Genomic DNA, 15,573 nt, shown 5'->3' with positions numbered 1-15,573 from the left:
AGGCGGAACTACTAAATTTGGTTTTGTTCTATTTTCTTTGCCAAGGAGAATGACCTTTAAACTGGAAATGACAGAACAAAGATAACTAACTGGGAATGAGACCCAAGATAAGTAAGGAGATAAAAGAGGGCACCCAGCTGCTGCCCTTGATGAATTTGAGTCACCTGGCCCAGGAGAGCTACGTCCTTAGGGCCTGAAAGAACTAGCAGGTGTAATTGCTGAGCCACTGATGGTGATGTCTGAAAAATCATGGGAAATGGAAGAGGCACCACAAGTTTGGAGATGGGACAATGTTGTCCTAATTTTCAAAAAAGGGAAGAGAATAGAGTCTGCAAACTAAATCTTAGAAGAGATTATTAAAGAGATAGTTGACCAACATCTATATATAGAATGGGTAATTATACAGAGCTAGCATGGTTTCATCAACAACAGGTCATGCCAAGTTGGCTTCATTTCCTTTTTTGACAGAATAGGATTGCTAAACTAGTAGATGAAGGGAATGCAGTGAATATAGTTCACCTAAGTTTTAACAAAAACATTCGATAAACTATCTCATGCTATTTTCATGGAGAAAATGAGAGAAATAGATTAGATAACAATACAATCAGATGGATTCCAAACTGGTCCGATACCTGGACTCAAAGAGTTAATGGTGCAGTATCAATATGGTGGGAGGACTCAGTAGAGTACCCCAGGGGTCTGCCCTTGTCTTTGTGCTGTTTAACATTATTATTGATAATTTGAATAAAACCACAGATATTATGCTTACCACATTAGCAGATGACACAAAACTGGAAAGGATAGTTAGCACAGTGTATGACGGAGTCAGTACCCAACAGGATCTTGAGTGGGCTAAATCTAATAAGATGAAAGTCAAAAGAGATGAATGCAAAGTCTTGCTTTGCATTACTTACTTTGCTGTACTTGAGTACAAAAACTTTATCTTTACATGTATAATATGTGAAGTATGGTTAGATAGCAGTTCTGGAAAAGTTCTGGGGATTTTAGCAAATATTTAGCTCAATATAGGTCAGCAATGTGATATAGCAGTCAAAAAAAGCCAATGCATTCTTGGGCTTCATGAAGAGGGCCAGAGCTTCTCAGAATAGAGAGGTAGCAATGTCACTTTACTCTGCCCTCAACAGACCTCATCTGAAATATTATGTTCATTTCAGGCCACCACTGGATAAGAAGGAAATTTCCAAAGGAGGGCAACCAGAATCAGTCATGTGAAGATTGACTGAAGGCATTAGAGAAGGTTAGCCTGGGGAAGAAAAGACCCAGAGGGGGTCTGATAACTATCTTCAAGTATTAAAGGGATATCATGTAGAAAAGGAATTATAATCACTCTATTTGACCCCAAAGAACAAAGCTAAGAGAAATGGGTAGAAACTGCAGAGAGACCAATTTAGACTTGATGCCAAGAAAATTTTATAACAATTGGAATCATCCCAAAGTGGAATGGGCTGCCTTGAGATGGTGGATTCTTCTTCATTGGAAGTCTTCAAGTACAGTCTGGATGCCTGTTTGCTGGGTATGTTATAGTGGGTCTTCCACTGTCATATGGGTTGTGCTAGATGGTCCCTTCTGACCCTCAAATTCTGTGGTTCTGAAATAATGTTAGTATCTCACTCTAATACTGACTAGGGTAGATGGTGCAGATGAAGAGAGAACAAGGTTTTCTATGTACTGTCAGAAATGCTATACTTGATAAATGTTATGAAAACAGTGATCAACCCACAATATAACCAAGTCCCAGCTACAAATGAGCTTCTTTCTAAGAGATTTTACTTGACCAGTGGTTCTCAGTTCAGTGTTCTTGTTGTTCAGTCATGTCTGACTCTTTGTGACCCCATTTGGGGGTTTTCTTGGCAAAGATACTAGAGTGGTTTGCCATTTCATTCTAGAACTCATTTTACAGATGAGGAACTGAGGCAGACAGGGTTAAGCAACTTGCCCAGGGTCCTAGAGCTAGTAAGTGTCTGAGGCCAAATTTGAACCCATAAAGTCTTCCTTACTGCAGGCCCAATACTCTATCCACTGCGCCACTTAGCTGTCCTGGTGTTGTAGTACTAGAAAGATAAATCATCACATAATATTTGAGAGGCTGGGGCAAATAAAATCAAAGAAGATCTGGCAGCCATACAAAAAATCCACAATTTTGGCCCCTTATTATAATAAGGGGTCAAAGTCACATCTGCCCTGAATAGATTCTGCCTAAAATAGCTTTGATTTGCCTAGAGTTCCAACATAAGCAAAGCAGCTGCTCATTGAAAAATTCTCTGGGTTTTGATACTCCCAACGTGCTCAGTGCCTGGATGAAGGGATAGCATCAGGTATGAAGTACAGAGTACCAACAGAGAGAGAAGCTCCGTGGAGCAACCGCAAGGCTATTCTAAGTAGTCAAGAGTTTGCTTACCTGTATTCAATAGCTTAAAAGAGATTCCCAAGCCCTAAATACTATGCTCAGGAATCCAATTCAATTCACCAAATATTCATTGAGCATCAGTGTATAATGAATATTGTTCTTTATACACTCAGGGAGCCTTAAAGTTTAAATAAGACACAGCCCCACCTTCATGGATCTTTCAGTCTGGTAAAGGAATGCAACAAAAACACAGATGGCTATAATATACAACTTTGCATGCAACTTGAAATTGTTTGTTCAGTAATCTTAAGCATACTATTATTTTGGCAATTGTCCATTACTGAGTGATTAGGCTTAAGATAGAACCTAAGATTCAGAATCGGGAGTTCCATTCCTAGCCCAGTCACCGTTCACTGTATGACTTTGAACAATTCATTCAACTTTTGCTCGTTTTAAGTGTTTCATCTATAAGAACAGGAATAATAATGCTTCATAGCGATAAGAGGAGAGATTTGATATTTCATATATAAGAGCTCTAAAATGTAAATGTGCTATCTACAAGTTCTCAGCAGGCTGGCTCAGCAGAAACAAGTCTTTCCAATGTCCTTTTGTCACCCATCCACCATATTTTCCTAAAACTCATGTCAGACCATGGCATACCACTCTCTTTCCCCCATTCATTCAGGAAACTCCCGTGGCTCTCTAATAACTAGTCAGTCAGTCAACAAGCGTTTATTAATGCCCAGCGCCGTACTAAGTGCTGGGATGAAAAGAAAGACAAAATGACAGTTCCTGCTTTCAAGGAGCTCAAAGTCTAATGGGGCAGACGATATGCAAACAACTTTACACAAATAAAATTTCTGCAGAATAAATTGGAAAAAATCAGCAGTGGGAAGGCATTAGACTTAAGGGGGATTGGCTTTCTGTAGGAGGTGAAATTTTATCTAGGATGTAAAGGAAACCAGGAAGCAAAGATGAGGAGGGAGGGAGTTCTGGGCATGGGGGAAAAACCGAGAAAATGCCCAGTAAGGAGATGGAGTGTCACGTGTGAGGAATAGCAAGGAAGCCAGAGTCACTGGATCACGGATGTGGCAGGAGAGTAAGGTGTAAAAAGACTGGAAGGATTGGAGGCGGCAGGCTATAGAAGGCTTGAGTGTGAAATAGGAGTTTATATTTGATCCTGGAGGTAATAGGGAGGACTGGAATTTATTGTGCTGGGTGCAGAGGGAGAGAAGAACATGAACAGATCAATTTGACAGCTCAGTGGAAGATAGACTGGAGTTGGCAAAGACTGGGGAGACCAACCAAAAGGTTATTGATTGCCTTGGTAAACATGAACCCCTCTGTTCGGCATGCAGAGCCCTTCCCAAATGGCTCTTTCCTGTATTTCTAGTCTTTTTCCCTGTTATTCCTCTCTACCCACTGTATAGTCCATTCCCTTCTTGGTCTACTTACCCTTCTCACACAAGATGCTCCATTTCCCATCTCAGTGCCTTTACACTGTCTGTTCTCCTCGCCTGCAATGCTCTCCCCACCCCACCCCCCAAATGCTGCTTTCTGCCAGAGGCCCTTTTCAATACCCTCAGCTTCTGGTGCCTTTGTCTCTAAGGTTACATTATATCATTTATGTACCTATTTATATGCATGTTGCCTGCTCTATTAGAATGTAATCCCACTGAGGGTAGGGGTAGTTTTTCTGTGTTTTTTTTTTCTTTATAATCCCAGTATTTGGCACAGTGCCTAGCACACAGTAGTACTTAATGAACCATAGTACTGATCGATTGACACACACACACCTAATTTATTACTGTTTTTGCTCACGTGGACAGCCTGTCCCAATGAGAAAAGTATTTTCAATGTACCATCATCACTGTCCAACAATATTTGTAAGCATTTCCTGTGTGTGTGTGTGTGTGTGTGTGTGTGTGTGTGTGTGTGTGTGTGTGTGTGTGTTTCTCTCTTTGGGTGCTGGGGGGAGCTTTCACAGCATAACAGAATGCCAGAGCAGAAGGGAACCTTAGAGAACATCTAGGCTGATCCCAGCACATTATAAATGCAGGAAATAAGGTCCAGGAAGGATAAATGATTTGACCAAAATCACGTAGCTAATCAGTGGCAAAGCCAAGACTTGAACCCAGGTTTCCTGCCTCCAATTCTAGGGTTCTTTCCACTACACTCCCCTTGCTTCTCTTGAATAGTTTAATTTGTGAGATCTGGCTGGGCAGAGCCAAAGAGCAGCATTCAAGGCACCACAGCTTTGCTTCCTAATAGTGCAGCAAAGAGTTCGAGCAGCATCATCTGGGTCATTTTTACATAAGACCTCCTGGGAAAGTTAATGCTAGGTCACCACAGTTCTGGCCAGAAGAAAAATAAAAATAACTCATGTCTATATAACACTTTGAAGTTTCAAAGTGCTTTGCTCAAAACAACTCTGTGAGAAAAGTAAGGCTGATATTATTAGCCTTTTTTTAAAACAGATGAAGAAACTGGGGCTAGAAGAGTTTAAAAGACTTGCCCATGATCACAGGACTAGTGTCAGAGACAAGGTTTGAATGCACATTTCTTGATGCTAAGTTAAACATTTTTTTTCAGAGCTGATATCCTAACAACTTACACTTGTAGTGATTTAACATTTATAATGTGCTTTTTTCACAGCAACATTTTAAAGACATTTAAAATATAGCATATGAAACATAACCACAGTGCTCTTTTGTCTTATCCCTACCAGATTCTTACAGTATAACTGTATTAAATATATATCCAGGGAAGCTTTTTTCGGATTGTACAAACTTCAAATATTGTAAGTAACTTTTTTAGCACATTCTATATATCATCTTAATTAAAAAGGAAGACTACAGATATGCTAAATATATATAAATAGATACAGATATATGCTCAGACACACATAGAAAGAGAGAGACACAGAGAGAGAGAGAGACAGAGAGAGACAGAGACAGAGACAGAGACAGAGAGAGAGAGACAGAGAGAGACTAGATAATAGAAAAATATCTGGCAAAAGATCACACCACAAATTGCTTAGCCACTAAGCATGAAAAATAAAGAACTTTAATTTTCACGGAGGAAGTTAATATCTCCCCTTAACCTTACTATTTTTAGGCTAAATAACCAAAACTCCTTTAACCTTTCATCTTTGGACCAATTACCCAATGTTATAATAATTCTTATTGCTCTATTCGAGGCCACTTTAGGTCATCAGCACTCTTTCTTAAAATGCAGGGATCCTGACTAGATATACTAGTAAGGATGGGACTAGAGTTAGGTATAGCAGAGGGATCACTTTGTAACTCTTGAACTTTGTACTCATGCTATTAATTTCCAAGAAGGGTACAGAGTGTTCAGGAGGACTAGCACCTCCAGTGTGAGAGCATGCCAAGCCCTTCTCAGGGCTGCTTATCCACCTTTGGTGTCCACCTTTCACCCAATTCTCACCTGTGGCTCCAGGAAGCTGTAACATGCACAGTGGCCATACCCAAGTATAATTGTCTTGGCAGATGGGCTAAACCAAGTTGAGGGTAACCAACAGGCCTCAAACCTGTCAGTGAGTTAGGGGGGTGTCTACCCAATCATGTGAAGACTTCTCTTGGAGGAATGGGCAGATGAGAACACTTTGTTCCAATAGTCATGAAGGCAGCTGAGGCAGGTTCTGTGGAACACTTAGAACTTGGTCAGCAGGGAAGATGCCACAGTCATTCAACCCATCCACGATCCCCCAGTGGTTCTGACTTGTGTCTTGCAACTGGATTTTGATGACTCTAGAAGTGAGAGTGAGGCTGACAACTGTGCAACTCTGCCTCACTTAAATCCAATTCACTTACAAGTCATACCCTTGATGTCATTGGTCCTCTTCAAAACAAAGGACAAACAACACACTCTATTCTGATGCAACATATTTGACCCCACCTTATTCTTTTTTAGTAATAGTACTGCTGCAAGTTCAAGTTAAGATAATGAGAATTTGTTAAGTACCTGATATGTGCTAGGAAGAATGCTAAGCTCTGGGGATACAATGAAAGGCAAAAGACAGTCCTTGCCTTCAAGGAGCTCACAGTCTAATGGGGCAAACGGTATGTAAAGATATATGCAGGATAACATGAAGATCATCTCAGAGGGAAGGCATTAGAATAATGACTCACATTCAATGAGTACTTTTCTATAACTCTCCCTTCTTTTTTTTTTCATCTTTTGTTCAGTTCAATCCAACAAAACTCTTATCAATAGCCTGTTATACACAGAGCACTATGTCAAGATGTACTTTTCAGTAATAGCTGTATAGGTACAAAGCAGCCATCACAAGTAGCATATATTCCAACACAGAGGACAAAACAGCTTGGGTCCAATTGACTTCCCTGTTGTTCTGTTTATAGGTATCTCAGTCACAATTGTATTACTAGTCTCAGAACCGGAGTGTTTAAAGATTTACATGAGTTATCATGGCTGTAAGTATCCCAATTCATATTTACCCTACAAATACTGTTTCTAGAGAATTCCCATTACGTAGCTTTGGATTGTTTTTGTTGTAATTTCATTCGTTTTTCATTTGGTACCATATTACCATATAACCTAGACTGCTTCTACAAAGTCACATCAACAACTATTTATTAATCACTTACCAGGTGCTAAGCACTGTGCTAATTACTAGGGATACAAATCCAAGGAAAAGGATAGTCCTTTTTCTCAAGAAACTTACATTCTAATAGAGGAAGTGAAGGTGGGGAAAGAAGATATCCACATTGGGACATGATAGCTATATCCAGAAAATTAGGGATGACTTGTCTGGGCCCTGAAAAATAAGGGATTCCCTGATTTTTTTCATGCTCCCAGTTGTTGTTATTGACTTCTCCCTCCTCAAATTACTTTGTCTTTACCTAACTGTACATTAAGTAGAATGTAATATAGAAAATGCATGTTCCAGTAGAATGTAAACTCTCTTGAGTTGAGTGTAAACTCCTTGAAGGCAAAGACTATCTTATTTTTGTCTTTGTACTCTAACATCTATCACAGTGCCTTGCACATAATGTTTTTAATAAATATTTGTTGAATTATACTGAATTGAACTGTACTTATTATCATAGGAACCATTTTTCTGGCTCTACCTCGATCATCACAGTGCAGCCTCACAACTAATATCTGTTCCCCTGGCACTACCCTCAAGTTTCTAGCTCTGTCATTATTAAGACTAGAAAAAGGGTTAGGGGTTTGAGGATTTCCTCACTTCAGTCGAGCTTTCTCACTAATCTCACTGACCCCTGATTTTGTTTTCTTTAAAATGTGACCTAGTACCAAAACAACTTTATATTTTAATTTACCTTTTCAATTTCAACTTACCTTTCTCATGGACCTCTGATTTTAGTTTCTTCAAAATATGACCTACTACCAGAACAACTTTATATTAGTCCATCAGTACCAGAGTAAGAGAGATTGGATTCTTGTCTTCTAATGAGGGGGAAATTGGCAGTATGGTTAAAAGCAGAGGGATGAACAGTAGAGGTTTCTCATACAATGTGAATATGAGCTCAATGCTTTTGTTTTTCTTCCCATACCCACCCCTGCAAACTATGTAGAAGTTATCTAACATCTTATCTGACATTTGCTTGTACAACCTGTGAGGAAAAAAAAACGCGTACTTCTACCAATATGTTTCCACTCTTATATTAGCTACCTTGGAAGCTCAGAACAAAATTTAGGAGGGTAATTAGTTCATCTCAGGCCTAACACCATCTGTTTCCCTGATCCTTTCTACATTTTTATTTTTAATGCTCATGCTTCTCAAGTGATATTAAACCCCTTTTTTGCAAGTAGATGGGGCATAAATCCTAAATAAAATATAATTTCAGTTCAACACTTAAGTAAAAGAACGATCTGTGCCTTGCTAAGAATTATATTCTGATATTATTTTTTCTATAGTTTATAATACTGTTAACACTGAAACTTCTTAATTATGTTTTTTGTCAGGATTCTAGATGACAACCCAATAACCAGAATTTCACAGCAGTTATTTACTGGATTAAATTCTTTATTTTTCTTGTAAGTACCAATTCATTTCTCCATCTGTTTACTAGTACCTGATTCAGACTTACAAAAAGGTTCAATAACATTTTCATTAAAATACCCATAATTCACAAAATGTGCAGTGATTTCATATACTTTACTGATGCCATTCTGCTGACCACCCCATAAAGGTAATCAAAGTCAGAAGGGGTATATTGTTTTCCTCCCAAGCCTGATGACTGATATTCTTTCTATCCACTTTGATTTGATTTTGGTTTCAGGGATACTCTTATTTTTGTTGGCTACCAAGCTAGTGTCATTTTTCACATACTTAGTGCTTAAATCTGACAGGATCTTGGCTCCAACACATTTTTTTTTCTCCATAGGCGCAAAGAAAACAAGTCAGAAAATAATCCCCACAAATCACTTTAAACAAAGCATTTTCCTCCCAACAGTTCTGATAGGTAGATAATACCTATAGTCAAGGATGTGTTGGTAAATGTTTAACAACCAGAGGTCTGGGGAGCAGAAATGTATGCATGACATACTTTTAAGTTTACTCTGTATTATTGCTATTTTCTCCATCACTTTCTTAAGTCCAGACAATCAACAAAACAATAAATCGAGCCCTGATTTGTAGTACTTGACAGTTTCCAAGGAATAATAATCCCACCAAAAATCTGTCTCCAGCTCACCCTTGAATCCCTAAACACTGAAAAATGTAGTTTGCATTTTCATTTTCATTCATCCACTGTGTGGCTCAGGGCAAATCACTTACCTTTTCTGAATTTTAGTTTTGTAGTAAGGGTCAAAGACTGGACCAGAACTCAGGTAACTCAATTCCAAGCCCAATGTTCTTTCCACTACACATCCAGGAAAAATACAATACCTTTTGTATTAAAAAAAAAAACAACACCTTGCTGATAACTGCATTTTTTCCAGTGTTTATTAATGCACAGGAATGGATTACTAGTAAAAAAAAAATAGGTTTCTTTGCTGTAGGAATTACAGTATCATTTTTGTACGTGTCAAAATGAGCTCTACAGTATTATGTACCATATACTCCATCTTAACCTGCATGAGAGATGATTTTCTTTATATCCTTCTCTCTGTGGCACTTCAGATTGAATGCCCCTCCCAGCAGAGTTCCCAAATACTTGGAAATTAAGTATTCCTTTACTATGTAGAGTATATATTTTTATACTTATAACAATAAGGAAAATTATCATTTGGAGTTATGTATACTTTAAAATTATTACTAGATATATGCTCAGATGTATACATACATACACATGCATATATTTGTATATATATGCATATATGTAATTAATTTCATTTCATAAAACTAAACAAGGTGGTATTTTGACTGAGGTAATCATGTTCATATTTACCCATTCTTAGTTTCTTTTCCGAAGTCTGGTTCTCTTTTTTCGATACCAGATAGAGACCAGTCTGAAAAAAAAATATTTTCTTATTCTAAAAGAGCTTTGAAAGGCACCATTAGCTAGGAGTTTGAGAGCTGTCCCTGGCACAGAGAAGACCTGGGTCTAAGTCTTACATCTGGGGGATACATTAGCTGTCCAACTCCTGCTGCGAATGACCCTGAGATAAGGCTCCTACAGGGTCTGGGTATGGACTTCAATCTGCACCCACAAGATCTGCTGGCAAGATTTCTACCTCTTACTGCATCCACCTGATCTCCAGCCTCAGATGAGAAGACAAATGAGACTTTCCATTAACTATGTGCCTTCTCCTGCTGCCTCACATGTCCCCTACCTGATCTCCAGCCTCAGATGAGAAGACAAATGAGACTTTCCATTAACCATGTGCCTTCTCCTGCTGCCTCACATGTCCCCTGAGGGGAAAAGAGGGAAGTTGGTGGAAAGCAGGACTTCCATGTCTTATGTTCTCCTTCGGAGAAGTAGGGAAATGGGACTTCCCATCTGAAAACTGACCATGTGCCTTTCATCACATGTCGTACTTGTTTCCAGCCTCATCTCCAGTTTCCTCTGAGAAGAGAAGCAGTTCTTTCCACTCAGTGATGAATATCCTTATACTTGTCATACCTTACATATTCAAGTGGTTCTGAACCTCTGTAGATCATGATCCAAACCCTATTCCTCATCCCCCATCAGTCAATTCCTTATTCCCGTCCCTTTCAACCCTCCCACCCCAAAGTCCCAATCAAATTCCCCATTCCTTCCACTGTGTTCTCTGGAATGCTGCTCCATAGGTGACAAACTTCCCTTCCTCCTAAATTTTTTCCTCTCCTCTCCCACTCCTTCCATATTCTTGCTATCACCAAAACCTGATACCCCTGATGTTACCTCCACCAATACTGGCTACACCTTCACTCATTTCCCTAGGTCAAAGTGGAGGAGCTGGAATACCCCTTAGTCCCCATTGCCACTTTCAGGTTCTCTCTTTACCTCCATCTCTCAGAAACCTCTATTCCTCTGAAGTTCATGCAGTTTATATTACCACCCAATCAAAATTCTGGTAGTTATTGTATACAGTTCTCCAGGTCTTTCTCCTTACTGCCTCAATGAGTTTGGTATCTGGCTCATAATTTTTCTTCCCTCCACATCTCCTGCCTTTACACTAGGGGACTTTAGTGTACATATTGACTCTCCCTCAAACATCCTAACCACTCAGTTTCTCAATCTACTCACTTTCCATGGCCTAATCCTATACCCCACATCAGCCACACACACAGATGGTCATACTCTTGATTTTTCCATCACTCACAAACTCACTACCACCATGTTCAAGAATCTCAAAATCCCCTTCTCTGACCATAATTTATTAACTTTCCACCTTTGCTACTGCCTCTCTCTTCCCTTAATAAACCTTTCTCTTCCTCCACACCATGATCTTCCAATTCCTCAACCCCTCAGTTCTCTCTCAGTCCATATCCACTATATTAGTTATTCTCTCCTCTTTTCCTTTCTTTCCTTCCTTTGAGACATCTAGGAGGCACAGTGATAAAGCACTGATTCTAGAGTCAGGAAGACCTAAGCTCAAATCTGGATCAGATTTTTACTAGCTATCTGACCCTGAACAAGTCACTTAACCACTGTCATCCTCAGTTTCCTAAATTGTGATATAAAAGTAATCATAACATCTGCTTCTCAGGTTTGTTGTGAGGATAAAATCAGATTATGTTTATAAAATGCTTAGCATTGTGCCTCATACATAGTAAGTGCTTAATAGATCGATTATTCCTTTCCTTCCCCTTCCCCTTTCTCTGTTTTGACCCCTTGGTCATTTCAAGTCTACATTGTCCTCTTCTCTTGAATCCCTGGACTCCTTATCATATCACTAATTGTGCCCCATCGAGCCTCAACTTTGGATCATTCCCACCATTTGTAGCCTTTGCTCCTCTAGACATACTGCTAAAAAAAGGTAGAGAAAATCACACAACCATTTTGACTGAATCTATTACAAATTAATGTTACATAACCTCAGTTGGGCCCTCACAGCTTCTAGGTAATACTTCTACACTTAGCTTATCAGATTACTATCTCACTCTCCACAGTAGCCCTTCCAAACCCTTTCATACCTCCTCAAACTTCCCATTGTTTTTCCTCTCCCTACTCTCTCAGCCGAGAACCTTGCCTCATATTTTACAGAAAAAAAATTGAGGCCATTTGCTGAAAGCTCCATCTTCTCCCTCTTCCTCATCTAATATCATTCAGAAGCCTTTTACCACTATGTCCTCCTTCACCCTTATCTCATACAAATAGATGGTCTCACTCCTTACCAAAGTTCTCCAACTCTCTGTCAACACAAGAGATCCTATTCCATCTTGTCTCTTCCAACAGGTTTCCCCCTCTGTCATCCCCACTCTATTATTTATTTTTAATGTCTCCCTGTCTATTGGCTACTTCCCTATTACATATATACATGCCCATGTCTGGGCCATCCTCAAAAAAAACCTCACTTGATCCTTCTATCCCTGCTATCATCCTGTGTCTCTTTTGTCCTTTGTAGCTAAACTAAAAGGCCATTTACAATAGGTGCCTCCACTTTCTCTCCCCTTACTCTTCTCTTAACTCCTTAAGAAAGCTTCCAACCTCATTATTCCACCAAAACTTTTCTCTTTGAAGTTATCAATGATCTCTTAATTGCCAAATCCAATGACCTTTTCTCAATCCTCATCTTCTTGACCTCTTTGTATCCTTTAACATTGATTACTCTCTCCTTGATACTCACTTCTCTCTAGGTTTTCAGGTTACCACTCTCTCCTAGTTTTCTTCCTGCCTATCTGACTGCTTCTTCCCAGGCTGGATCCTCATCCAGGTCATACCCTTTAATTGTAGGTGTCCCATAGGGTTCTGTCCTGAGCCCTCTTTTCTTCTCCCTCTATTCTAATTCACTTGGTAATCTTACCAGTTCCCATGAATTTAATTACTATCTGTATGCTAATGATTTTCAGATCTACCTGTCCTAATCTAACCTCTCTGCTGACCTCTGATCTTCCATCTCCAAGTGCCTTTCAGACATCTCAAACTGGATGTCTAGTAGACATCTTAAATTCAACACGTCCAAAACTGAACTCATTACCTTTCCCCTTAAATCATCCCTCACCCCCTTCCTAATTTCCCTATTACTTGGCAATGTATGGTGACACCATCCTTCCAGCCCCTCAGGCTTGTAACCCAAGTGTTATCCTTGACTCCTCACTATCTTTCATACCACCACCCCCGATCCAATCTATTGACAAGGTCAGTTGATTTCATTGTCGCCACTCTAGTGTGGGCCCAAACAACCTCAGTCTTGAATATTGCAATAACCTGTTGATGAATCTGTCTGCTTCAATTCTCTCCCACTTCAATCCATCTTCTATTTAGCTACTAAAGTGGTTTTGCTAAAGCACAGATCCAACCATGTCATTCCACTACTCAATAACTTCCAGTATTCCCTATCACCTCCAGCATCAAATACAAAATCATCTATTTGGTTTTCAAAACCCTTCATAACCTAGCCCTTACCCATACTTTTCTAATCTTCTTATACCTAACTTCCACCACATATTCTTTGATTCAGTGACATTGGCCTCCTTGCTGTTCCATGAACAATATACTCCATCCCTCAACTCTGGGCATTTTTTCTGGCTGTCCCCCATGGCTGGAATGCTCTCCCTCCCCATCTTTACCTACTGGTTTCCCTGGCTTCCTTTAAGTCTCAACTAAAATCTCACCTTCTTCAGGAAGCGTTTCCCAACTCTTCTGACTTTTAGCACCTTCCCTCTTCTAATTATTTAATATTTATCCTGTAAATCGTTTATTTATACATACTGGTTTTCTGTTGCCTCCCATGTTAGACTATGAGCCCCTTGGGGGCAGGGACTGTCTTTTGCCTTCATGTATGCCCAATGTTTTGCAAAATGCTGGGCATATACTTGTTCAGTCATTTTCAGGCATGTCCAACTCTTTGTGACCCTATTTGGCAAAGATACTAGAGTGGTTTGCCATTTCCTTCTCTAGCTCATTTTACAGAGGAGGAAACTGAGGCAAACAGAGTTAGGTGAGTTGCCCAGGGTCATATTGCTAGTAAGTGTCTGAGGCCAGATTTGAACTCAGGAAAATGAGTCTTCCTGACTTCAGGCTGTTTACTTTATCCACTGTATCACCTAGCTGCCCCCTTGGCATACAGTAGATGCTTAATAAATGTTTATTAATGGACTGACTGATAATTTAACCTAACTGTGCCTTCAGGCTACTCAACAATATTCTGTGAATTTCTGATTCATATGGGTGGAAGGAGTTTTTTTACACCCAGAGTATCCCACATAGTTAAATATATCATACTTCCAGTCCTTTAAAAAAAAAAAAGAGGCTCTTTAAGCCACCAGATGTCAGAACGGTAAGACCAACAAAACTTCTCAGCTAGATCAGGGTTTGGTTTTGTTTGAGGATATCGGATTTTACTTCTAATTAATATCTTCCTTTTATAAAGGTCTATGATCAATAATCACTTGGAAGCCCTCCCCAAGGAGATGTGTAACTACATGCCTCATCTTAATTGGATGTAAGTAAACATTACAGTAAAGTTCTAATTGCTTATTCATTCAGATGAATAAATCAGAGCTGAAGTGCTGAAGATTTTATCTTTACAACGACAAAAACAAAAAGTAAACCTGCAAATACATTGGTAGTAGCTAAATCTTAACTCAGAAATCATGATCATGCTGTTGTTGTCATCATCCAATTGATTAATCGTGTCCAACTCTTTGTGACCTCATTTGGGGTTTTCTTGGCAAAGAAACTAGAGTAGTTTGACATTTCCTTCTCCAGCTCATTTTATAGATGAGGAAACTGGGGCAAACCATTAGTTAGGGTCACACAGCTAGTAAATGTCTAAAGCCAGATTTGAACTTAGGTCTTCCTGACTCCAGACCCAGTGCTCTATCCACTGAGTGACCTAGCCCCACTAAGGTTTTTAAAAATTTTTTTGGTGACCTTAATAATGAAATACAAACATTTCAATATAACAAAAACAAGCAAGAGGAGAGAAATTGTGTTGTAAAATTCTGTGACTTTGTTTAAGAAGGTAATATATAAAACTGATCAAGGTAATAACAAAATTGCTTGTATCACTTTCTGTACTTACTTTTTTTTTCTTCTTCACATTTAAAAAAAGGTTTCATTGCTGCTCTTTTTGCATATCTATCCAATAAGATATTCTCAAATATGTCATTAGTTTTTCATCTCCACTTTCTGTTTCAGTCACTTGCTTTGACAAAAACCTTTATGTGGATTGTAAATGAGCCATATTCTAGTGTTGTTCCTACTGTTGTAACTTTCCATTCAGTTGAGAAAAGAAAAATGAAATATACATATACAAAAAAAAACAGAATAGAAGAACTAGCTACCTACCTGTATGTCCTTGGGCAAGTCACAAGCTCCCAGTTTCCTGGATTGTAAAATTATGTAATTGGACTAGATAGGGTCTAGCACTATATCTATGAGGTTATGATTAAAGGACCTTCTGACCTTGCTCTACACCTCCATGCAAAGGAAAAACATAGAGGAAGGTAAAGATCACAGAATTCCAGAATTTCAGTAGCCATCCAGTCCACTGTTTTCTACAAAAAATTCCTGCTGAGTTTTCATCTAGGCTTTGATAGATTTCCAGTGAGGGAGAACTCTCTACTTAGATTGGTAGTACATTCTACTTTGTTTTTTTTTGGG

General features: G+C 39.1%; 1 protein-coding gene across 1 annotated transcript in view; it reads left to right on the top strand.

The window, feature by feature from the left end:
• RXFP2 (relaxin family peptide receptor 2) overlaps nt 1-15,573 on the top strand; it is a 191,287-nt gene that overhangs the window by 145,835 nt on the left and 29,879 nt on the right. The window contains exons 6-9 of the mRNA XM_020997197.1: nt 5,097-5,168; nt 6,754-6,825; nt 8,342-8,413; nt 14,339-14,410. Coding sequence (XP_020852856.1) covers nt 5,097-5,168; nt 6,754-6,825; nt 8,342-8,413; nt 14,339-14,410 — 288 coding nt within the window. The remainder of the gene's footprint in view (nt 1-5,096; nt 5,169-6,753; nt 6,826-8,341; nt 8,414-14,338; nt 14,411-15,573) is intronic.

Source organism: Phascolarctos cinereus, unplaced genomic scaffold (assembly GCF_003287225.1).
Source record: "Phascolarctos cinereus isolate Bilbo 61053 unplaced genomic scaffold, phaCin_HiC Scaffold_726;HRSCAF=1367, whole genome shotgun sequence".
NCBI classification, from domain to species: Eukaryota; Metazoa; Chordata; class Mammalia; order Diprotodontia; family Phascolarctidae; genus Phascolarctos; species Phascolarctos cinereus.
This window is presented reverse-complemented; position numbering and strand designations above follow the sequence as displayed.